Here is a 25,130-nt window from a genome sequence, read left to right as displayed (position 1 = left end):
AAGCTGGAGCCGGAACATAAAAAAATACCTGGACCACACTTGTTTGTAGCCATGTTCACCAACAGGGATGACCAAGACTTGTGTTCCAGAGTGTTGGCTCATTGCAGCTATAGCTGAGAGTGAACTCTCTGGACTCCTGGCTGGGAAAGGACAGTTCTCCAGGGGAACGATTGGTATGGCTTCTTTTGAGATGACAAGAATGATTTGATTTTTGTGCGAGATGTTAAATTGATCATCGCTCTTGCCTGGACAGTGCTGTGTATGTAACAGGCTTGCCCCTCTTTTGGTATCCTTCAGCAGGTGGATGTCTGGAGCTGAAATAGCTGGTTCAAGGGGAGGGAGGGAGGGAGGGAACAGTGGCAGGAGAAGTGTGAGTGAGAGCTTCTGTTGCTCAGCCCAGTGCCGTAGCACACATGCTGCTCACCAGCCTGCGCAGGAAGGAGCTGGCAGCTGCTGTGCTACGGGGCAGGCACGAGGGGCTCGCCAGGTACCTGGGCTGGGCTGGGGGGTGTGAACAGCAGAGCTGCTGAACTGCTCTGCAAAGGAAGGGGCCCTGTTAACACGTTTCTGGATTCCTGATTATCCTCCTTAAGATGTTTAACTGTAGTACCGCTGCATATTAATCAGGAAAACAGGTCTGTATGGTTTCTTCATTTGCCCAAATAATCGTTGCACTAGTTACATTAAAATTTTGTCTGTCCTTCATAGTGAAGTCTGAATTGTCCTGTTTTGTTCTCCTTAGGAGCAAGCTTTTTAAAGAGGTTTATTCTTTTATTTCCCATCTCTGGTGATGCCAATAAATCCCAGTGCAAATGTTGCTTTTGAACTGACTAATGGGGAATGCTCTTCATATTTTATCCTGCGCAGTTGCATTTTTATTTGGAGTTTTATAATTACACAATAGACCCTTTATTTTAATTCTGACTCTTTGTCTGGATGATTCATGTATGAAAATCTTTTGATCTCTTTATTTATCTTCTTGTCTTATAAACTTCGACTTTGTTCTTTGAACAGAGGGTTGTCTAACACTGGATGTGGGGATTTTTAAGATGATGCAGTAGGTGACTTAAGAAGGAATTAGTTGTTTTCTATACTGGATGTGTCTCCAATGATCCAGGAAGTCAGTAGCCTCAGAAATTAATTCTCATCAAAAGAGTGTCTGTATTTCTGTATTGTATGTCAATATTTTAAATTTCTTGTCTTGTAGTATGATTTAAAGTTATGCTATAGTTTGCATTTTCCTTCTGTCCTCCCAAAAAGGCAGAAAAATAGGAAAAGGGACAGCACTGAGTAGGAGTGTTCTGAAGCTGTTCTTCAGTTTTCCAGAGCATGCCAGTGATTCAAAATCAGCTGGTGGTTTCTTACATAATTTACCTGGTTTTACACCCGTGAAAGGTCCTTGGATGCTTCATCCTAGGATGTTTGGACCTTATAAGTGTTACTGTTGTACGTGTGCAGCTACAGATGTTCTTGGCCTTATTACCAGGAAGAAAGTGAGGCCCAGTGGTGTCTGAACGAATTATTTAACCTTGGTTTTGCTTCTAGGGAAAAAGCTGCTTCCTCTTAGCAGGACTCAGACATGCCCCTTATTTTTCTCTAACTTCACACTGATTTATGCATCAGTGGTTTCATGCTCTGGAAAAAGTTTCTCTAGGGCAGCCATTCTTACATAGCAGAGTTTTTGATGGAAATACATTTAACTGAGCACTTTCCTGCTTTCCTAAGGAAGAAGAACCATTCCTGTGATTACCTTCTTTGGAAATAATTTTTTTCAAACCTGGACATGTTTAAAGGAAAGTGAGGGAAGAGAGAAGGAGTTCTTCAAAGTTTTATTTTTAGAATAGTGTAAATATTTACTTCTGTGTACTTGCAGTTGATACAGATCAGGTCATTTTGTCCAAGATAGAATGTTCCAAATACTAAAACTGTGTTTCTAATATGAATGGCCAGTCCTTTCTTTTTAAAGAGATTTAGCTCCTTTCATTGCCTACTTAATGTGTCTCTAGCACTGTTTTTTAGGTATTGGTTGTGCCTCTGGGTAAGGTGATGTTATTGCAGGTGAATCTGCAGTCTGTCAATGAACAGATACACAGTTTGAAAATTGAAGACCTTAAAATAAAGCAGGTGTGTCTTTTAAAATAAAGATGTAAAATAAAGGTGTATCTTTTTTGTTGACATTACATCCACATTTCTTGGCAGATGCAGAGGCACTTGAATATCAACTAAAAGTTTGATGTTCAGCTTCAGAGACTTATTTTCAATCCATTTTGTGAATGATGATGAGAGAAGTGAGAAGCAGACTGGAAAACAGGGATATCATATATTGGGGTGATGTATGTGGATGTTTTAGTGCCCATTAACAAAACTTTGGCTGAATGGTTCGGCCTCATGAGATTGACACAATCCTAGTTTATTTTAATCCATTCTTTCAGTCCTAATTTATTTTAATCCACTCTTTCAGATGTTAAGTACAATTTGCTTGAAAAGCAGATGTTGTACACAAAGTTTTTCATGTACAGTATGTAGAAGGGTGCAGGAGAGTCTGGACTGCTGGAAATTTTTAGAGTTGGCATAAAAGGGAGCCTTTTGATTTTTGTTAAGTGTTCAACCTTAATTCAGCTTTTCTTGCATCCAAGTCTTGGAAGCACTTCATTATTGATCTAATTTAATTCAGCTTGATGGAAATCAATACAGAGGTGTGCACAAAGAGACAGTGAGATAACTGCCCTGTGGGGAAGAAAGACTTTTGCCTTAGGAAGAGTAAAGTTTGATATATAGTCAAGTCTGGACTCTAGCTGAATGGGCAGCCCTGAGAACAGTGGACATGGTGCTCTGAAAAGCGGAGAGCTTTTATTTCTCTCTGCTGCCATCAACTGGCTGAAGGAGAGGGAGTTGGTGGTAGAGGACACAGGATCTTGGTGTCTCCCTGGACAGAGGGGAGCTTTGGCCACCCTGCGTGTCTTCTGCTGCTTTGTTAAAATATCGTTTATTTAACACGGGGCAACTAATGCATGGGAGTTAGCCCAGGGTACAAACAAACTGAGCACAGGATTGTTAGAGGGAGGCAAACTTGCCACTGCCTCAGCCTGGTAGGGGAACTTCTGTTAGAGTATCTTTCAGGTATGTAGAACAAACCCTCAGGAAACACAAGGGTTCAAATTGCTTATTTTGTTTTATTTTTCCCCTCCTCATGAGGGAGACTGAACAAATTGTCCTTACTAAACAAATTTTTAGTGTGATATTGTAGAGTATGTTATTCATTAATTGCTAGAAACTGGTGTACTATGCTATTAACAAAATGTGTTAATGTTCTTACCAGTTTTAAAAGTACAGTAAATCCTTTAAAAAGACTTATGCAAGGTCTGCACATAATTACTCCTGCTACTCTGTGCTTTATTTGTGTTGTGCTGTTATTTAGGTAGGAGAGATTTCTTTACTCAGTTCAGTATTGGGAATGACAGCTAAAATCTCACTGTTTCTGTACATTTAGGGAGAAATTAAGATGTGCTGTGGTGGAAGAGAAACATGGTTCAGAGACGCAAATAACTTTCATTGTGCAGCTCTGAAAATTTCTTCAATAGACTGCACTAGTTGGTGAGGTGTTGTCTTGCTGTCTCTCACTGACATGTCCACTTCTCATTTTCTCTCTCTTCAGATTATCACTCCATGTCGAAAGCTCATCCTTTGTGCTGATAACAGAAAAGAGATGGAAGACTGGATTGCAGCACTGAAGACTGTACAAAACCGTGAACATTTTGAGGTAATAGGAAAATGTGTTCCTTTGTGTTCTCCGCTTCCTCTGCTAAATCACAACTTGTTTTGAGAGTCAGCTTCCAGTGAAGTTAACAGAAATCATTTTATTGACTATAATGGGTAATAGTGTTAGGACCTTCCATAAAATTGATCCCAAATACATTGAAGTGATTCCTCAAAGAATGTTTGGCTTTGTATATGCTCCCTTGGGAGTTTGGAGAGAATTTTCAGAGCCTGGATAGGTTATGAAGCAAAGTTCCCCTCCCACTGTCTTTTCATTTTTCAAATATCCTCCCTGTCCCAATTCACATCTTGCCTGCTTGGTATTCTGCCAGCTTCAGTGCATCTGCCTGCTTCCTGGGGCTGAGTGAGACCAGGACTGCTACCACAAAAAGCTGTCTTGTGTTTTCCCCACTCTGATGCTTGCCTCTGTTATGCTGGTAGAAGCATTTCTCTGCTACACAATGAGCTAGGTTGGGGAACTGATCTTGGTGAAAATTTAATCCAACAAGAAAATGGGGATAAATTCTCCAGCAGATAAATTCTCCAGTTCATTTTCTAGACACACTTGTAGTAAGACAAGGATGAGAGGTGGTACGGGAGCTGTGATGAACGTGTGGCTCCTTCAGGTAGTCTGTTTTGCCTTAGACACATTCTTGAGTTTCAGCTAATGCATATAAACTGCATGTGGCCCACTCATTCATAGTAACAAATTGTCCTGTTTCTGCTTTTTCTGACTGCTTCATGCAAGTCTTCAGAGGAAAAAAAAGTATTGTTGCTCTACTTTAGTCCTTGCTGTAATACATTTGTATCATCAGTCTACCCAGTACAGCATGGACCATTTCTCAGGGATGCATAACTGGTACGCCTGCTCCCATGCCCGGCCAACGTACTGCAACGTGTGTCGGGAGGCCTTGTCTGGGGTCACGTCACATGGGCTGTCCTGTGAAGGTGAGTGTGCCCTTGTCTTCTGCCTGGGGAGGAACAGCCTCATTTTATTTTTGTTTCTGCCCATATACCCAAATACTTCCATCCCTTATTAAAGTCATGTGTCTGCAATGAGCAGATACACACTTCTGAGGTATCTGAGAGACTATTCATAAGAAGACTCCTATTCATGAGAATAATTGTATTTGTAAGAACATCCTTGTTAAACGTTTGAGTCCCAGGAGGTTATTCTTTCTCAGCTTTGGCTTGGCAGAAATGCCTGACTGTGCACAGCTCGTGCTTCTAACATTAACCTGTGCTGTGTAAAATGATGGTGGAGTGTGTGTCTGTGTAAATCATGTTAAATTTAACAAGGTGATCACTAAGCTTTGTACAAGCAACTGGCAAAAATGACAAGGCAAGAATTAATAGCTAGATCAGAACACTTATAGCTGATCATTTTGGTGGTGCTAAAGAGGGTGGAGTGTGCCCATGCTTCCTTCTGGAGCCAAATACACATTGCCACATTAGACCTCCTGATGCAGGATTAATTACATTCTTCTCTTCCTCCCTAGTGTGCAAGTTTAAAGCCCACAAGCGCTGTGCTGTGCGGGCAACCAACAATTGCAAGTGGACAACTCTGGCCTCTATTGGAAAGGATATCATTGAGGATGAAGATGGGGTAGGTGTTAGTCTGAACTTTTCCAGCCTTACCTTGATATGGAAGGACTGCCTTGTGTTCTGTAGCTTTTTTCACTTCATAAGTAACAGATTCTGCCTTTACATGGAAAAGATTTCTACTCTCAGAGCATGAGATTCTGTGTGAAAAGTCCAGCCAAGGTAGCAAGGGACTCCTTTGTTTGAGTAAACTGCTATGGACTGAAGGAGCTGAGATTAAATAATTGGAGGCATGGGAACTTGATCAAAGTTTCGGCAAAACAAAAATAAATGAGTGTTTGGAATAGCACCTTAGCATATTGGGATGTCTGATGCAAGTCAGTGTTTCCTGAGTAGCCTGGTGTGAGTCACCTGGACTCTTTGTGCTTGAGCATGATGTAAAATGCCAGAATTCATCCTCAGGTGTTTTCTAGAAATTGCCTTTGCTCTGCTTAAACAGTGCATATAAAGAGTTGCTTCTCTTTGTATCTCAGGGTCATGATGCCTCCTGTACCTTTAAGCTTCTGTCCCTCTGTACCTTTTGCAGATCTCAATGCCACATCAATGGCTGGAAGGAAACCTGCCAGTGAGTGCTAAATGCACTGTATGTGATAAAACCTGTGGCAGTGTCCTGCGTTTGCAAGACTGGCGCTGCCTGTGGTGCAAAGCCATGGTGAGTTGAATAAATCTGATCATTTCAGTAAAAGGACATTTCTTGATCAGCTCTGTGGTATGTTCTTTTAATGACACTTGCTTAAAATAAAATCTCTAACCATGCTGTCAGTGTTTGCCATGAAGGACTTTATTGTTCTGCAAGAAATAGAAATTTAATTTGTGCTCAAAAGTGGTGCTGTGATACGTAAAAGCAAGACCTGGAAGAAGTACCCAGCTTCTAGCCAAGCTAATTTTATTTTGGGAGTGAGTTTTCATAGGAAAATCTGATTACAGTAGACATAAATTAAAACTTCAGTCATGGACTACATTGGATTGTAAGGAGCCATTATTTGTTGTTTCTACAGGTTGAAAAAGTGAAACAAACTATAAAGAATACTCAGCTATTTTAATAACAGCAATTTCCCTTCCACTGCAATAGATTACTCTTGCCTAACCACTGAAGTGATGCAGATCTTGCTGTGTTTCCAGTTGTCTGTAATACTAGTATAGAAGTACCACAAAATATGTTTTTAGAATGGGGGGCTCAAATGCCAAGTAAACCCTCTATCTTGCAGTCTTTATGCACCAGAAAGGCCCTGCTCTACTCTGTACTTCCTTTTTTGGGTGGCATCATCTTCTTCACTTACCTTTTATGTCCCTCGTGTCTTCCCGCTTTGTGTTTTGCTTCCTTATTCTTTTGAGTTCCCAGCTTCTTCTTTTGTTGTACTTCAGATCTCACTGCTGAGTCTGGGATTTTGAAAGCAGAATGCCTGAAGGCTCCTAAAGCCACAGAATCTGGTATCTGGTTCTCTCAGCTGTCAAAGTGCTGGTCTCAGAAATTCAAATGGTAGGAAAGTCGATACTAATAGAAGGAAGAGAATTCATAGAAGGCTCTGATTAGTTAGTTTTAAAAAGAACTTTATCAATAAATTAATCAACTGACTTTTTTTGGTAATTTCACCCCCTCTGCCTTTCTTCCTCTTACAAGTTCTTTTGGGTGGCTTTAGGAGTTATACCACAGTGTTGAAAAGAGTCTGAATTATTCTTTTTTGGTGGTGCTTCCAGGTACACACAGCATGTAAAGAATTGTTGCCAAACAAGTGCCCTCTTGGGCTCTGCAAAGTGTCTGTCATTCCTCCTACTGCTCTTAACAGCATTGATTCAGATGGTAAGTATTCCTACTAAGTAGCACTTCTTTCTCTTCCTCACAGTCACAGCCACTTCAGCTGGCACTTAATGCCAAGTTCTGTCAGCTGAAAATTCTGCTTTTGCTGTTGCTGTAATTCACCACTGGAAGCCATTGCTGGTTCTGTCAGTGGACTCTTTGCTTTGCTTTTGCAAATGTGTATATCGATGTTTGCTGAGCTGCAGCTGAATAAATTTATTGACAATAACTATATTGCAGAAGTAATTTGGGAAGGTTGGGGAAGCTGAAAATTTTGGCATACTGCTACGATATAACTGTGACATTTGGCAGCCTGAGGTGTGGTTCATGGTGGATTCAGGGTTGTGCACGTTTGGCATTCACCCAGTGAGTGCCATAAGCACAAGGAAAGTATTAGCTGCTTCATAGCTGGGCTGGGATGTGGGCTGTTGGCTTTTTCTCTCCGTCCATCCCCATGGGCAGCTTCACATCTCTTGGCTTTTCCTCCCTCTCTTCCCTTTGGCCCAACAGGTTTCTGGAAAGCTACTTGTCCCCCTTCTTGCACAAGCCCTTTGTTGGTCTTTGTCAACTCAAAAAGTGGAGACAACCAAGGCGTAAAATTTCTACGGAGATTCAAACAACTGCTGAATCCAGCCCAGGTCTTTGACCTCATGAATGGAGGACCTCACCTTGGGTAAGTAGATATTCTGTGGAAACAAAAAGTCCTTGTAAATACCCACGAAGTACAAGGGATTTATTTGATTAAGCTCACCCTCAAATGTTGGAGGGAACCTATTCCTCAGAGAAAATTAAACATGTGAGGTTTGGAGGGGTTTTCCTTGTTCTGTGTTAGGTGTTATTGATTAGCTAAAACCAAAAAATGTTATGAAAAAGGTTATTATATTCATTCATCAGTAAGAGCAGGACAGCTTGAGGTATTTTGGGAGAATTCCAGAAATACTCCCCTGGAAGAAGACCAAGCATGGAAAGCTTGAATCCATAAGAAAACTTGTCAGCAAACAGTCTTAACAGGCATCCTGATGTACTGCTAAGAAGAGTTAATTTCAGTTAACTCAAGTGAACAGACAGATGTCCTAGATAGCAAATTAATATTGTCAAGATGAGATTTATTGAGAAATAACTTACCTGAGAAGTCTGGGAAACTTCCATCCCTCAAAGACTTTGTCGTGATATTGTGGAAAGACTCTTTATGAGTGTGTTTGGTAAAGTTGGTTCTGCCCTAACATCTAAGTTACATTTCAGACTTTTTGCCAAATTATGCCAGAATATCTGTGGTTATAGAAAAAAGTGAGTGCTGTGAAATAAATTTCTTTTGTATATTTCTGCAACTCTTGCTTTAAAAAAGTTTGGTCTTTAGTTTGCCCACTTCCAAATGTTTTTGTATTGCATCAGATTTAAGTAACTTGTGTCATTAATTGGTGCTCCTTATAATAAGAGCCAGCACAAGGTGAATTTCCCTCATCCTTTCTTCACAGTGACTCCCAAGTCTTTGACTAGATCTGTAGATGTAGAGGGATAAATCTGGGAGTGTCCATTCCTGTGTAAGTGATCACTGGGTTCTGCTCTCCTGAGAGCTGTTGTGGTTCTTTGCCATAGCTCATTGCAAAACACTGGCATTTTAAACTGCAATGTTCTGTCGAGGGGATGCATTTGGCTGAAAAGTAATTTATAAAAGGCTTATAAAATTAAATACTTTTCTTGTTCCCCTCCCTAGCCAGACTGACTGTCATGAGGAATTTTGCTTTTAAACAGGAATGGAAAGGAAGGAATCAGTTACCTTCTTGAGCTGTGGTGCACACTTCTAAAACAGCTGCTCTTATATATTCACTTAAAAAGGAAGTGATGGTACAGAGTAAAGCCTGCTTCTTGATAATTTGAATATTTTCAGCTGATTATAGTCAGACTTGTACTATACAATATTGTCATTTCTGGTAGTCATCTTTTGTGTGTCAGCAACAGTCGATAAAATAAGGATTTTTGTGTACTACAGCAAATCCTGTTTAGGTAATAATAGTGAAAGAACATACGTAAAAAACCAAAATAAAAGCAGGAGCAGATCTCAAGAATGTTCAGTAGGAAGCACAGTTTCAAACAGAAGAGGTTGTTTTTATTGTTCTGGGAAGGGTGAATGGAGAAATTCACACTGGTGAGCTGTTTGCCTGCCTGTGGGATAGACAGGGCACCAGAGCAGTGATTTATATTGCTTTCTCAGAAGGGCTAAAACTTGTGATGTTTTACATCCTCTGGCAGTTGTCTCGTGGCTGATTGACTGCATGAAGATCCCCCTCTTGGAGCTTTGCTTTAATTGGTGTGGCTTGTGAGCGTGAAGGCAGTGACATCAGAGCACTTAGAACCATGACAAATAATTAGTATTAGACTGGATGCAGCAAGGCTGCAAGGAGGAGTTAATTCAATGGATAATCAGCTATCACATGCTTGTCTCCTCTTCTGTAGAGACAGAAGTGCCCTGCTTTAGTAGAGAGTGTGTCCTGGGAGATATTTCTGTAGTGAATAGCTATTGTAAGTTGCTTAGCTGTATTTATATTCCATTAATTATAACCATCTGTAATCATTCATCTGTAGTCTGGCAGTGACCCATATTCATTGCAAAATCAGTGCATACTTTAAGCAATGCTGCTATGTTTATTACCTGGATAGAAATTATAATTACTTTCTGTAACAGCTGATTGTTTTTCCCTCTTGTTTTTTTCTTTCTCTTCTCTTCTCTGCAGTTTACGCTTATTCCAGAAATTTGACACTTTCCGGATTCTAGTTTGTGGTGGGGACGGAAGTGTTGGCTGGGTTCTCTCTGAAATTGATAGCCTCAACCTTCACAAGCAGGTACCTGCCCCAAGAGCTTGGTTGGATGAAGGAATGAAGTAACAACAGCATGGGCTGAAGAGGACTTTGCTTGATTGTGCAGATGTCATTTGCCCCAGGACTGAAGCTGCTGAAAGCTTACCGTAACAGTGCTCTTGCACTAGCTTTCTGCAAGAAATGAGTCTAGTAATGGATTAATGCCTGTCTCCAGTGTTTCTCCACAAGATCCAGCTTGTGAAGTAGCTCTGAGTACTCCTGCTCTATCTTCAGCAGAGACATGAGCTGGAAGGGCTGTGGTTAAAAAACTTGGGAGTTCCACATGTGTTGTGCTCTGTTCCTTTTAATTCTCATGGTGTGGTATCTGAGTCTTTGGGATGGGCAGAAACTTCGTGGGGGTGGAGATATCACAGTATTTTGCCTGGAAGCTGTCTGTGCTAATTTTACAGAAACACAATGGCACCACCTGATGGCTAAATATAAACCTCTAGGAGGTTTACTATAGGGAGGTGCTCCTCGAGATGACAGCTGTAAAATGCTCCTCTATTCACAACCAAAAGTAGAGGAGTTTTTTTTCCTTCTTCTGGCTGTTTTCCCCATCCAGTTACTTTCTCCCACCCTGGGATTAGCTGTTTCACAGTGACCGGTGTGTGAAGGAATCAGTCATGTTACTCATGGCTGTTCCTGGCTTGTGTTTCCCCATTTGAATATCACTTCTGTTTTCCTTTTCTCTAATGCAGTGCCAGCTGGGAGTGCTGCCCTTGGGAACAGGGAATGACCTTGCCCGTGTTTTAGGCTGGGGTTCTGCTTGTGATGATGACACCCAGCTCCCACAGATCCTGGAGAAGCTGGAGAGAGCCAGTACCAAAATGCTGGACAGGTAAGTAACCATCACTAACGTCATCTGCTCTTCAAGAATTGTGTGAAGATATCCTTCCAAATAGAACAGGGCAGTCCTGACTCTGCCAAGCTTCTGGACCTCTTACTAATGCCAGATAACATTTTGTCATTGATAATCTGCTGTCACCCTCTAGCAAGAGAAAGTGGTCTGGCTTTCCATGTCTCTGCTGCAGAACAGTAGCAAGTGAAATGATCTGTGTTCCAGTGTTCTCTCTTCTGTCCCAGAGTCTTCATCAATTGAGTTTACCGTCCTTTGTACTAGTTTGAAAACAAACTTATGTTGTAAACTAAGATAGCCTTAAAGTCATGGCTTTTTTTTCTTTTAAGCAATTTCTTCTTGGTAAATCTAAACTAATTTATCTTGAGCTTGGCTTAGAAATGAAAGCCAAATGCAGAAGGGGATGTCAACCTTTGGTGTTGATATCTCGTGTATATATCTTTGTACATTAAAGACATGACACAGTTTTAAGAGTTGCATCTTGACATCTCTTATGTTGAATCAAGTAATGCCAATGGAATTTTTGTGGAGAGGGAAGAAGTACAGAGATGTTCCCTGTGCTGTAGAGTACTTGTTCATAGTGTCATCCTTCCTTCTTCCCCAGTTTAGCCCTTCTGTATTTCTGTTGCCACTCTGTGGCTTCTCTGTATCTGTGATGGCTCCCCAAAGTGCAGTTTGTTCTGCTTTGAAGTTGTAACCTGTTATGTTTGGATAACAGAGGAAACCATGTGCATTGTAGTGACAAGTATGATTTTCAACAGGTGGAGCATCATGGTGTATGAAACCAAACTCCCTCGCCAGGCTTCCACTTCCACAGTCACTGAAGATTGCAGTGAGAATTCAGAGGTACCTCTCAGGAGGGGCATGGGGCTGGAGCACCAGCCTTGGAGCACACAAGATAGGAGGCAGTGGCTGAGCTCCAGTGGAGCAGAACTGAGCCATGTATGTAGCCAGAGCTGCAAAGATCCAGGGCTTTAAGTCAGTGAGGTATTATGGAGGAAGATGGAGGTTGGGTTACCGGAGTCAACAACCATAATGAGGGGTGAGGAGAAGATACTTTGGAATGGAACAGAAAGGAAGTTACTGCCTTTTATTTGCTTCATGATGTCAAGTTGTTGAAATAGTGGCAAACTGCATAGCTGTCACGAAAAACCCCAGTGCTTTTTTTAGATTTGCAGTTGATCAGAGACTCTAAGAACTGCATTGCTGATGATTTGTAGGTTCAGAATTAATTTATTCATCAGATTCAGGTCTTGAGTGAGTAACAGAGGCCTGGAGTGTGGAACTTTCTCAAGGCAAAAAGAATCTGTAGAGAGATAGATACTCTCAGAGGAGCCAGGATTTCATAGTATATGTTGTAATGCTAGGAAGCAGCACCCCACTGGCTTCTTTCTGATTGTCAACAGGTGCAGAAGATTCTCTGCTATGAAGATTCTGTGGCTGCTCATTTATCCAAAATTTTGACTTCTGACCAGCACTCAGTGGTGATCTCCTCAGCCAAGTGAGTACTTAAGAGGACAACTGCTCTAAATTCCACTGTGAAAATCCTGAACAATCCTTGCATGATTTTGTTTTCCTCCTTTGTCTAGAGTGCTTTGTGAGACAGTGAAGGATTTTGTGGCTCGAGTAGGGAAAGCCTATGAGAAGGCAACAGAAAGCTCAGAAGAGTCAGAGGTCATGGCCAGGAAGGTAAAATTGGAAAAGATGTTTCTGAAGTGTAAAACTGCTATTTTCAGAGAACTGGGATAGCAGCAGTTCAGTTAGCACTAAAAGAATGAGCTACCCAGGCAACTGTTAGTCCTACTCAAATGTCATTCTTTTTCATGTAGTGCTCTGTCCTGAAGGAGAAGCTGGACTCATTGTTGAAGACACTCAATGATGAATCTCAAGCGTCTTCCTCTCTGCCCAACCCTCCTCCCACCATTGCAGAGGAGACAGAGGATGGGGATGGGTCGGGCAGTGCTGGTGACTCTTCAAGTGAGCTTTCGGTGGGCTCGGCATGCACTGCACGGCCCCAGATATTCCGTCCCCGAGAGCAGCTCATGCTGAGAGCCAACAGCTTGAAAAAAGCCATTCGCCAGATAATAGAGCATGCAGAGAAAGGTAACCTGTCAGGAGTCCTGCTTGTCACTTCCTCCAGTCTCTTAAGAAATATTAATTTCTGTTATTCTGGGGGGCAGCAGGCTTCTTTATTGAAAGCAGCTTCTTTATTTCCTGAACTAGAGAAGTTATTCTATAAGCCTGACCATTTAGTTTCAGTGTCATCTCTGCCAAGCCCACCTTTTGGAAACATTGCTTGGTAAATGAGTCTGAAGTTCAAGGTGTGTTCTCTTCCTAAACCAGGGCTGGTTTAGGAAGTTCCTACCCTCCCACACTGTTAATTTGCATTTCCTGTCTGTCCCCACCCATACCACAGTTGTGTCAGTGCAGCTCTTTGTGTGGCCTTGCTGTAAAACAGATCTGAAAACGCTTGGGAAGAAGGGATTTTAAGAATTTTAACTTTAATTGTTTCAATCTTTTTGTAGCAGAGCCCAGCAAAACATTGCTGTGGTACAACTGCAGGAGAAGGCAGGAACTTCTTAAATGAGCTTTGTCCCTGGGAAAAACTTACAATACTGCATATTGGTGCAAGTCAGTTCTGTTCTGACATTAACTTCTTAGGCTGCTGACTCTCTTCTCCACATCTTCACCCTTGTCTCTCTCCAGGGACATATCCCCAATGCTCCAAGGCATTGAAAGGCATAGCTCTCCAAGTGTTAGTCATGAAGTCAGGGGTTAACTGAGACAAAGGAAGTGCTTAACAGATTGTTACTGTAGATAAAGCATTGAAATTGCAGATGTAGCATCCACACACACCAAGGTGTGCACTCTGAACAGCTGTGTAGTAAGTTACAAATCATTGCAATGTTGCTTGGATTTCCAGCACTGCAGCATTGTGTACAACTTTTGCTGATGGTAAATAGTGGAAGTCCAGCGAACAGCCTCCTTCAGGTGAAGTAGGAGGCCTTGACCTCACTGCTCCCTCACTTTGCTGCTGCTTACCTTAGGCCAGTTGGTGTTTGTGAAGTTCTTTTGGAGCCCAAGCAATTTGCTTAATCCAGACAGAAGTGTTCCTGTTTCTGCTGTGCAAGTGGATTGGATTGCTTCGTGGGAAGTTCTGATGAACTACCGGGGTCAGCACAAGGGAGAGGAGCAAACTGAAAGAAGGGGGTGAGCTGTGCAGGCAGTGAGCTGGTAGAGCAGAGGAGGGCATTCAGAACTGGCAGGAGCTGCTGGGGAGGAAATGACCTATTGATTTGCAAGCAAAGGACGTTTTGATTTGTTGAGGCAGCCTGCTAGCCTTTAAATCTTACCAGCTCTCAAGCAAACTCCAGTTACATTTCAGATGTATTTGTTCAACTTTTCCAAACTGTTTTGCTTCTTCCAGAGTGTGCATTCTGATTCTTTCCTCTGGTTGTGTTGGTTTTTACTGACTGTTGTTTTCTTCCTTTTTGATTATATGTGTCTAAGTTCTCTTTTTAAGTGCTTTATGTTATTGCACCACTAGAGATTAAACAAAACAGGAAGTTCATTAATCCTTTCATGTCTGTCTGGTTAGAATTCCTGGCAAACATCTAATGGGAGCCCATCACCTCTAGCACAGTTTACATCTCAGGATGCCTGAGTACCTGTGGCATTAAAAACAGACACTTCTATTTAGAGCCTCATTGCTAAAAAGCTCAGCAAAGTAAACAAGGAGGCTAAGCCAGCCTGCTTCCAAGAGCTCTTCAGAGCAGAGCTGAGACAAATGATAAAGGAAAGCTTTGTGTTATTCCTGTTCTTTCCTTTAAGGAATCGAGACTTTTAGAGTCCCATCCTATTGTTATTTACATGAGTGGGAGGTATTCCTTGCCAGAAGAGCTGTGAGGCACTCACCTACTTTATCTCTTCATACAGCTGTAGATGAGCAGAACGCCCAGACCCAGGAGCAAGAGGGCTTCCTCCTTAGTCTCTCAGCCTCTGAGGAGGGCAAGGAACTGAGGAATGAGGATAAGATTGCCGTGCAGTCATCACACAGCAGCTATGGAGTGTCCAAGGGGAGGAGCCAGAGGAAAGGTACTGCTCTGAGGCTGCCACCATGCAGGTCTTGCCTGTGGATTACAGTTCTGTTAGTTGTAAAAAAGGAAGATGGTGTTGTTATGTGTGTTACATTCTGTGTTCTCAGATTTTTGCATGATTGCTCTTCAGGCCTTGCACATTTCTGTGTTCTAGCCTGTGTGTTATATACACTGTTTTTTGCTACATCTCTCATGGCTGGTCCATGATCTTAGCATATGAAACCTAGGATTCAGAAATTTTCTTGCACCTTAATCAGTATTCTGGGTTCTCTTGGCTTTCAGTGCTTGGACAAGGACAGTCTTGAGCACTTTTCGTGTCATCTTTTGCAGATGACAGAGAACAACAGCCAGTTTGCTTTAATATCTGTGTTATGTGAGTAATTTGTTAGAGATCCCTGATCACTGCAGATATATTTGGAACTTCCCCTGCATATTGATTTGCAGCCAAATACCCTGTCTGTTGTGCTGCTGGCACCAGCTTTTTCTCATCTCCATTTCTAATATTTTTCTTGTGGCATTTCGATACTTCCAATCTGTGGGATTTTCCAGCAGCACATATGTGACATCTCTGTCTCTTAATGACTGGTTCTGTCAGTTCTTTGTTTTCTGGGGACTCAAGTGCTTTGCTGTTGAGTGATTCCTAACCCAGTCTTGCTGCTTGGCCTGTGCTGGTCTGAATCACAGCACTATGTTTGTCAATAGCCAAGTTTGTGTTGTGTTTTACAGCCTCCAAGTCTCCTTGCGAAAGACTAATAAACAAAGGAAGTTTGTCCCTGGGCAGCTCTGCATCCCTTCCTCCCCAGACAGGAAGCCGGGACAACTTGCCAATGCTGAACACAAAAATCCTCTACCCAAGTAAGTGTAACACCCACCACTTCCCACCGAGGCAGCCAACTGGAGCATGGGTGACTGCAGTACAGGCTGCAGTCCCCATGTGAAAACATGAGAGTGTCCTGCCAGATGCCCTTTCATGCAGGGTCAGCCATGAGAGAAATCCCTTTGTGGATAACTGCAAGCGGAGGCTTGGAATGAGCTGTAGTGGTTTTCAGATTGTAGCTAAGACTTGGACACACATTTTTATTAATGCCATGAAGTGGCAGAATTTAGATGCCAGTTGCAAGGAGATACTTACCTCAAAGTAACCATGAGAGCGGGGAGATGATGCTGTTGAGAAAGGTTTCTGAAGAATGGCGGCCATAGGTTGGGAGCAGCAGTTGCTTTATGTGAAGGCTGAAGTGACTGGAAGTGCACAGACCCAGCAGAATTCCCACCTCCCAAATGGCATGCAGCAATTTCTCCCCATCACTGTAGCAGTATCTTTCCATCTCTTTGCCCAAATTACTTGTTCAAATTGCTCCTTCTGGAAGTAGGTGATTTCCTTTCTCTCTGACAAACCTACTATTTGTGGCTCACCAGTTAATAATTTAAGAAGCAGGAGACAGTAATTCTTGAACAATTTGGATCATAGCTTCAGTCCTACATCTTTCTCTTTATTCATTGTATCATGGGTATTGCATGTCTCACCGTGGAACAAAAAAGCTGCTGCAGAGAGTACCCTCCTACTTCCCTTTTCCATATTTCTATACAACTGTGCTGCTAGCCTTAGGCAGTACACTGTCAGGCAGAAACCCTGCAGGCAGTCCCAGAAAGCCTTCTTGTCAAAAGAACTAACCTCTGGAGTGAAAGAAAGCACTAATGCTGTTAGCTTTCTTCATGAGTGACAGGGAAGAATGTATCAGTTTTTGTTATCTTGTCTGTGAGACTGAAGTTACCTGTTTCTGTTTGTTATTAATCATGCTCTTCTCTGTGGTCAATTTTCCTACAGATATCCGTCCTGGCATGTCAGGTTCTTTGCCTGGGAGTTCTGTCATCAGCCGATTGTTGATCCATGCTGATCCCTTTAACTCTGAGCCTGAAAATCTGTGAGTATGCTCAGCAGCTAGAAGGGAGGGAGTGGGCGTTTGCAAATGGACCTCAGCAGAGAGGAGGATTAATTAATCAACTGAAGTGATGGATTACAGCAGCTCGGAGTTACGGAGTTACATAAATGGATCATTATGCTGGATTCTACAGTTTAAGGATGGGCTTATGGAGTTACACATGCAGTGACACAGTTAGGCTTGGTGGTTTTTTCCAGTCTACATGATTCTGTGTGAGATATGCACCAAATGGTACTGAGACTTATGAGTGGAAGTTTTGTTCTTCTGTTTGGCAGTGAATGTTACACAGAGAAGTGTGTAATGAATAATTACTTTGGAATTGGACTGGATGCAAAGATTTCTTTGGACTTCAACAACAAACGTGATGAGCACCCAGAGAAATGCAGGTGGGTTTGGTTTTAAATGGCTTTTGGGTTGATGCCAGAAGTGACTGAATCACTTAATGCTTCTGTGTGGTTTTGAAGCTGATTGTGTGCAATCACAAATGCTGAATAGGTGTATTGTCTACATAATGCTCCTTTAAGGGTTGAAATCATGATGGAAGAGATTTTTTCTCCTGGGCTTCCTATTTAGCTATGAGAGAAGCACATCTCAACTCGAAATGTGGAGAGACTAGTTTTGATGTTGATCCTGACTCAATACAAGCCACAGATTAGGTCTTTTGAATAGCTGAGCAACTACAGGATGCTTTGTGTAGCCTGCAATTGGCTACATTTGCTGTATATGAGCTAATACAGCTGATGTCCTGGTGTATGAGATGGACAAGTTCTGTGCCACGGCCGTCTGTGTATGTTTCTGGTAGTGTCTGCTACTCATGCTTGATTCCTACCTGATGTTTATTTAAAGGGAAGTACTTTCCTAGCACAGTGACCACTTGGAGCAATTGACCCTTTTGGAAGCAAAGCACCTTTGTGGTTTAGGATGTAGCAGATACCATTTCAGTGTGAAGTTTTTATTCCTTTTTTGTGAAAGGGTAAATGTCTGTGCTGACTTTTTCTCTTTTTGTTTGCCCCCTTAGAAGTCGTACTAAGAACATGATGTGGTATGGAGTACTGGGGACCAAGGAGCTGCTGCATAGAACATATAAAAACCTGGAGCAGAAGGTCTTGCTGGAGGTGAGGAATTAGCATGTTCTTCTATTCCTTAGACTGGGATGCCTAATTCCATCTCCTTCAGGCACTATGGTTTTTGGCATGGTAATTTGACTTGGTGACATTTGCCTGCCTGAAACCATGTACTTAGCTATATGTTACCTTGTGCTAACTAGAAGTGGCTTTTCCTGGTTCTAGAGCATAATTTGTATTCCCAGGCCATAAGGGAAGAAGTATCATCCTGCTGGAAAGTATTTGCTGTTTCCAATGCAGTGTTAAGCATGGATAAGATTGTTATGTTCTGTGTGGTATCTTGTGTGAACGTATCATTTTAGGTGGTGGGTGAAGTGGAAAGCTCTGAATTTAACTGTGCTATAATGTGCATCCAACTGGAAAAGAAATATTTTTGTATAGGTCATGTACAGCATAAACAGGTAGCTTGCAGGAGAAGACCTCATCACATGGATGTTTCAGGAGTTTAATTCCACTTTCTAGAGAAATAAATCAAGAGGCTTTGTCAAGCCTCCCAGGTGTACCCTGTTCCTGTTAGAGGAAAAGAAGCAAGAGTATCTCTCTAAAATCCATGTCTGCCAGAAGATGTGTGGCTTGTGAGGCTTCAGTGAATACCTTCTACTCTTCTAGACCAAGAATGAACAGGAAGAAACCTGAATTAATGTATTACTAAGATGGTGCTGGCTGTTTTCTGTTCACAGAGCATGTGCTCTGGCAGGAGGGTCTCTCTCCTGCTGGGCTGAGAGTAGTGTTGCCTTCATTTCTGTGCAGTGCGATGGGAGGCCCATCCCTCTACCCAGTCTCCAGGGGATTGCTGTACTCAACATTCCCAGCTATGCAGGAGGCACCAACTTCTGGGGGGGAACCAAGGAAGATGATGTGAGTATTCTCTAAGACCATACAAGAAATGTTTCTACTTACTGGTGTTTTTGAGGTCACAGCCTCTGAAAATAGTGCTTGGAAGAAGCAGGCAGGGGGCCTGTCTGCATGCACTTTTTGTTGGATGTGGCTGAGATACTGAAATCCAACCTTGAACAGCTTTCATACCCAGGCAATCTGTAATGATTCAGAAGAAACATCACTGCTGGAAGCTCTTTAGGTTGACCTTGTCCCCACAGAGAAGTAAAGCCCCTTGATGGCAGAGGCAGCTAGATTTACTCAGAAATATTGCATTTTTTTGGAAATGGAAAACATACTCTCAAAAGAAAACTTATTGCTGTGTGGCCTACAACCTTCATATCTGCATTATGCTTTAGCCATTGGAAGCCTTCTTTTTTTTCCCCTCCTAGTTAATTCCAGATCTTCACCTTCTAGCCTTGTTAATTTTATACAGATTAAAGAGAACAATTGAAAGCCAACCCCCAGGTGGGCACCAATAACAGGTAAAAGGAAACTTCTCCAACAAAGCTGAGCCTCAGCCGAATTCTCTCTCCCTTGTGTGTGGCAGACATTTACAGCCCCTTCCTTTGATGACAAGATTTTGGAGGTGGTAGCCGTGTTTGGTAGCATGCAGATGGCAGTGTCACGTGTGATAAACCTACAACATCACCGGATTGCACAGGTATCAGCTGCTTTTGTGAGCTCTTCCTGCCTGCCCCCTCTCCAGCTGGTAACTTTGTAAAGCCCTTCTTTCTACTCTCTCTGGTCCATGGAAAGAGCATCCACCAGGGCTGGAAATGGACATGCTCAGGGGCAATTTGAGTATGGAATTATTTGCTTGCATTCATTGTAGTAGGAGTTAGACCAACAGCTCAAATACAGATTAGTCCAAAGACAAAGCAGGTGTTCCCCACTGTTCAAGGGTGAGGTGTGTTCTGCTGCCCAGAGGTGTGTGCCTCAGTTGACACCAAAGCTACAGCACCTGAGGAGGGGCTTTGGAAAGACAGAGATGACTTATGCTTTTGGAAAATCAACATTTTAGAGCTTTTCTGACCCAGTCACTCCTTGCAGTGCCGGACAGTAAAAATAGCAATCCTTGGAGAAGAGGGAGTTCCTGTGCAAGTGGATGGAGAAGCCTGGATCCAGCCTCCAGGTTACATCTGGATTGTTCATAAGAACAGGGCACAGACCCTCACCCGAGACAGGGTAAGAACATCCTGAATTCCCTGTGCAATACACATATGTTTTGATGTCATGTATTTCTGGAGAGCATGGCAAGGACCACATGTGAACATTATCTTTGTGAATGCAAGAAGCACATTTTATTACACTTCAAAGACCTTTTGGGAAATAATGTGATTAAACTTGCATTCACCACTTGGGAAATGGCATAAATAAGGTTGTTTATGCAAGCTTATTTTGCTTCCTTTTCTAGGTGCCTTATGACAGTGTTTCTTAACATGCTTGCATGCTGTTTTTTCCACAGGATGCCTGCCTTGCCAAGTGCTGTGGATTGTCTAGATTCAGACGGCCAGTGTTTTAATTTCCCATTACTGTTCAGTATGTGGCTTACACCTCACTGATCATGTAAAACAGTGTCTTATGCCTTGTTCAGAAGTGTGTGTCGGTCTCATCTCATAATTTTCAAATATATCTGATGAGTACCAGCAGATAAGGAAGCCTCCTTGCTCTTTTGCTGTATGATTGAGCAGTGGTCAGACAAAGGAAAGGATCAAGACCCTGCTGTGGCACAGACAGACTTCATGAGTCCTCCCAACTCTGTGACTGTCCATGCGTAAACAGTTCAGTTGATAGATAGCAGCTCTTCATACTTTTCAGCATAATACCCCTTTACGCAGCTTCCAGAGCAGAGACCTCTTACCTGGGAGAGCAGTGGGTGTTGATCATAAAAGCACAGAATGGTTTGGGTTGGAAGGGACTTTAAAGGTCATCTAGTCCAAGCGCCTGCCTTGGGGAGGGACACCTTCCACTACACCAGGTTGCTTAAAGCCCCATCCAGCCCGTGGTCTAAATGTTGCCAGAGATGGGGCATCCACCACTTCTCTGGGCAACCTGTGCCAGTATTTTATCCCCTTGTCATATAAAATTCTTCCTTGTATCTAGCTGAATCTATCCTCTTTTTAGTTCAAAGAGTGTTCTGTCACCTCTGATGTGAATGTTGTGGAGAGGAGACAGAAATAGCGCACACAATCTTTTGTGAAGGGTAAGAGAGCATCTGAAGCATCACACTGACACTTGGAGGGAGAGTGACTGAAGGAGATAGCACAGAGAGCAAGAGAGAACAGGATTGCTGCTGTAAAGGTAAAGGGAGGGAAAAAAGGACAGGCAACCTGTTTTTGGGCATAGTGGAAAAGGTGGCATGAAGCACAAGAGATAGAGTAGACAAAGTAGTCCCTTGAGAGTGTGATGTATGTTGGGCCATCAGAAGCCGTAGCTATGATTGTGCCAGCCCGTTCCTAATTGTCTACCAACTTGGTTTTGCAGTCATGGAATTGCTGCTGAGGAAGAGGTTCCAGTTTTGCAGTTGCACACTCAATTTTGTCTCAACTTATCCTTGTTTTTCCTGCTCTCCTTTTAAAAGTCATTGCATGTTCATTCCTTCTTTCACAGAGCAAACTGGTCCTATTCAGTTGAACTGGGGTCCTCCCTTCATGTGTGTGACCCTGTACCTTTGGTAACATTTTCTAAATGTGATTTGGGATGTATAATTTCCTAAAGTGAAGACGGAAAAACTCAAATTCCCTTATTTTGCCTCATTTGGACCACTGAAGAGTCCAAAGTGAAGAGTGAGATCAGCAGGTAGCTAGAACTGAGCTGGCAGAACCTGGTTTTCCAGTATCAGGGGCAGCAGGGGCAGGGAGTGCTTTACCACAGGCCTCCATAGTTTTCATTTTCACTGCGTTCTGTATTGATCCTTCTACACTGGATCTGTTTTGCTTCTTCCCACGCCACTAGCTGCTGCCCACAGGAGTATCAATAAGGTTGCAAATGAGACAGGTCCTAGCTCTGATTTCAGGTGCTTGGCCTACCAGTTCCAAGGGAAACCCAATTTACTTCCAGGTAAGGAGGAGCCTTGAACATTTTTAATTTCAAGCTCTGAAGTGTCACAGTAATCTTGAAGTGTAAAGGTGAGACAGCTGCTCAAAGAAGATGCTGCCACCAGTAGGGAATAGTTGGATTTTGTTAGTCTGGCTCTCAGAACTGCCCAGTAATTTTGACTAAAACTATGCCTAAGCAGAAATTCAGCCAAGGCAAGCATGTGGTATGGAAAACTTCATCCCAGCCAGCTAGTTAATGAAGTTATAAGCAACTTAACTACTGGACCCTGCAGTGAAAGGTGCCTGTACCAGGTCTACATGTTTTACAGACATAGGCACAGTCACTGGGTTTTTATAGGAGCTTTACAAGGTACCTTATAGTTTGCTTGCTGTATTTTTAGGCATTTGAGAGCACCCTGAAGTCTTGGGAGGACAAACAGAAGTGTGAGTTGTCACGACCCTCCTCTTTCTCTCTGCAACCAGAGATCATGTCTGAAGAAGAATCCACCCAGATCATCCAGTTTGGTCAAGCTGCAGGTGCTCTGATCCACAGGTGTGACTCACCTTGCTTTTGGTGAATAGACCTTCCTTTAGGGCATGAAGTTCTTGTCTTGCTTCCTGTGTCTGGAAATGTTCCTGTTCAGTCTTATCTGCTGCACTGCTGGCCCATGTCATGGGAGTAGCCTCATTCATTGTTCAGTGTCCCAGCTAAACAAGGACTGAAGCTGAATAAGCTTTCTTAGGCTGTTTAGAACAAAAAATGTTACTTTTATGAGCAAACATGGATCCTTTAATCCTGAAAGAACCTCTTACCTTTGAATACAGTGTATTTTTTTCAGAAAAGAAACAAAAGCCTCTCAAGGAGCTCAGGTGACAACCTGGGTTCTTGCAACCCTGATGCCCAGCAGAAATTTTTGTACAATGCCCAGAATATATGCTTACCTGCTCATCCTTTAGTCAGGCATTCCTTTGGGCTTCTGAGAGAAAATTTCCAGAGTCATTAGAGAAGGTTGCTGTAGGTGCAGTTGCCTTTCACACCACTCTGGCCATACTAAAATGTCTGGGTTGTATTTCAAATGGATCCCAGTTTGTGTGCAGAATTGAACATGTTGTGCCTGCAAGAGCTGCATTTCCTTGCCTGTGCATGCTCAGTGTGGCAGGAGAACTGCCCTACTTTGCCAGAGGCTGTGCCCCTGCCGTGATCCCAGCTTGGCTTGTCACTTGGGAGGGTGTTAATGGGGTACCCAGTCAGGGGAGATATCCTGCTTTGAGCATATGCTGATGCAATCTGTAATTCTCTCTTTAGCATTCGGGAAATAGCTCAGTCCTATCAGGACATGGAACAGGAGCTTGCCCATGCTGTCAATGCCAGCTCCAAGTCTATGGACAAAGTCTACGCTAAATCCAAGTCTACAGAGGTATTGCTACTACTCACTTGGCATGTCTCATTTTGTCCTTGCTCCAGAGCTCTTGGTTTTCCATTCTGACTGACCAAAAGTAGGTCTTGCTAGTCTAAGACTTTCCTTTTGACTGCTTAGACCTCTGCACTTCCAAGCTTAACTTGTGTATGAATTGCTTCCCTGCAGGGTCTGAACTGCAGCCTTGTTGTAGAGATGGTGAATAATGTCAAAGCCCTGCACAATGAGACAGAACTGCTGCTAGCAGGCAAGATGGCACTGGTAAGGAGCACAAAGCAGGAGGAAAAAGCAGCCTCTCACTTTCCGCCCCTCTCCTCCTGTTGCCTTGGCCTAGTATTTTGCTAGTCTTGGACTCTATAAGTCAGTTTGGATGTTAACGTCCAGGAATCATTTGCTACAGAAAAGTTTGCTACAGGAGTGTGCTCTGGAGCTTGGAGCTCAGAAAATAGAATTGTTAACTTGGTCAGGGCGGAGTACCTGCTCTGCACTTGCTTTCAAAACAAGGAACTGCTTTGTTAGCTAGGAATTTCAAGGCAAGGGCCTGTCTGTGTGTTCTACTGTGAGGCTTTTAACTCTACCTTCCTTCTGTTCCTGATCCAGCAATTAGATCCTCCACAGAAGGAGCAGCTCCAGTCAGCCCTGGCAGACATGGACCTCCAGCTGAGGAAACTGGCAGACATCCCTTGGCTGTGGCAGCTTATGGAGCCCTGTGATGAGGAGGTGAGGAGGACAAAGGCTATTTTTCCCTAGTTGGCTCTGTGTGGTTGGCTTCCCATTACTATATGACTGATATGAGAAAAAAACATTAAGGAAGAAACTTGACTCCCTAGGGCTAAAGAAAGTAATTTCTTACTAATATCCCTTGCCTAGCATGGGATCAACTTTCTCTGCTTCCTTTTCTGTCTTGATCAGAATGAGTTTAGGATTTTTTTTCCTTTCTTACAAGATCATGGAGCTGAGCTGACAATGACTGTTGCTCTTAGTCCATTCTAGTAAGTTTATGACTGTGTGCTTGACTTTCCCTTTCTGTTCTTGCAGAGCCAGATGCTGGATTATTCTAAACGCAGCCGCAGTGGCAAATTCCGCCTGGTGACCAAGTTTAAAAAGGAGAAGAACAACAAAAATAAGGAGACTCTCAGTAGCATGGGATTGCCGGGTACCAAGTCTGCTCATTCATTGTGTCTTTTTGTCACATCAGTGTGGTCACACCCCCACTACCTGTTCTTGGACTGTTTCCTCACACATCCTCTCCTTCTGTTTCACCTGCATCTACCTCTTGCAGATGTAGTCAATCTCTTTCATGTGGCATAATAGCTTATTGCTCCCTGCTGAGTCATGGTCCCCCTGTACCATGCAAACATTCCTGAGCAGGAACAGGAGGTACCCTCTGAAGAATTCTCCTCTGCAGTGTACACATTTTCCAGGATCTTTCAGAGGGTGCTTAGGGAAGTGAATTTGAGGATTTTGGCATTTTAAGAATAAAAATGACTGTGGGGCCCAAGTCCGTGTAACTCCAGTCTTTTCACTGCTTTTTCTCTATCATACAGTAAATTATGTTTTTCTCATTGATTCACCTTCAGGCTTTAATCAAGTTTTGTGTCTAATTGGCTGGAGATCAGCATCACCACAGGTGCTCCCTGACTTTTAATCGGTATTGGTCAGTAGATAGAAACTGGCTATGAATCAACAAATTACCATTCAAGACACTTTATCTCTAAATTGGTCGAGTTGATTTTTGGTTTATGCTCTCCTTATGAAGGCTT

General features: G+C 42.8%; 1 protein-coding gene across 1 annotated transcript in view; it reads left to right on the top strand.

Moving 5' to 3' along the window:
* The window catches only part of DGKD (diacylglycerol kinase delta), a 37,838-nt gene that overhangs the window by 10,742 nt on the left and 1,966 nt on the right, over positions 1 to 25,130 (top strand). Inside the window, exons 2-26 of the mRNA XM_062499468.1 lie at positions 3,656 to 3,760; positions 4,572 to 4,704; positions 5,256 to 5,362; positions 5,885 to 6,010; positions 7,057 to 7,159; positions 7,667 to 7,829; positions 9,889 to 9,997; positions 10,714 to 10,853; positions 11,633 to 11,717; positions 12,278 to 12,372; positions 12,461 to 12,560; positions 12,701 to 12,974; positions 14,808 to 14,966; positions 15,695 to 15,823; positions 16,794 to 16,890; positions 17,184 to 17,294; positions 17,927 to 18,023; positions 18,783 to 18,890; positions 19,459 to 19,572; positions 19,962 to 20,096; positions 22,351 to 22,502; positions 23,256 to 23,367; positions 23,536 to 23,628; positions 23,968 to 24,087; positions 24,406 to 24,523. Coding sequence (XP_062355452.1) covers positions 3,707 to 3,760; positions 4,572 to 4,704; positions 5,256 to 5,362; positions 5,885 to 6,010; positions 7,057 to 7,159; positions 7,667 to 7,829; positions 9,889 to 9,997; positions 10,714 to 10,853; positions 11,633 to 11,717; positions 12,278 to 12,372; positions 12,461 to 12,560; positions 12,701 to 12,974; positions 14,808 to 14,966; positions 15,695 to 15,823; positions 16,794 to 16,890; positions 17,184 to 17,294; positions 17,927 to 18,023; positions 18,783 to 18,890; positions 19,459 to 19,572; positions 19,962 to 20,096; positions 22,351 to 22,502; positions 23,256 to 23,367; positions 23,536 to 23,628; positions 23,968 to 24,087; positions 24,406 to 24,523 — 3,034 coding nt within the window. The 5' untranslated portion in view covers positions 3,656 to 3,706. The remainder of the gene's footprint in view (positions 1 to 3,655; positions 3,761 to 4,571; positions 4,705 to 5,255; positions 5,363 to 5,884; positions 6,011 to 7,056; positions 7,160 to 7,666; positions 7,830 to 9,888; positions 9,998 to 10,713; positions 10,854 to 11,632; positions 11,718 to 12,277; positions 12,373 to 12,460; positions 12,561 to 12,700; positions 12,975 to 14,807; positions 14,967 to 15,694; positions 15,824 to 16,793; positions 16,891 to 17,183; positions 17,295 to 17,926; positions 18,024 to 18,782; positions 18,891 to 19,458; positions 19,573 to 19,961; positions 20,097 to 22,350; positions 22,503 to 23,255; positions 23,368 to 23,535; positions 23,629 to 23,967; positions 24,088 to 24,405; positions 24,524 to 25,130) is intronic.

Source organism: Cinclus cinclus, chromosome 10 (genome assembly GCF_963662255.1).
Source record: "Cinclus cinclus chromosome 10, bCinCin1.1, whole genome shotgun sequence".
Taxonomy (NCBI): Eukaryota; Metazoa; Chordata; class Aves; order Passeriformes; family Cinclidae; genus Cinclus; species Cinclus cinclus.
This window is presented reverse-complemented; position numbering and strand designations above follow the sequence as displayed.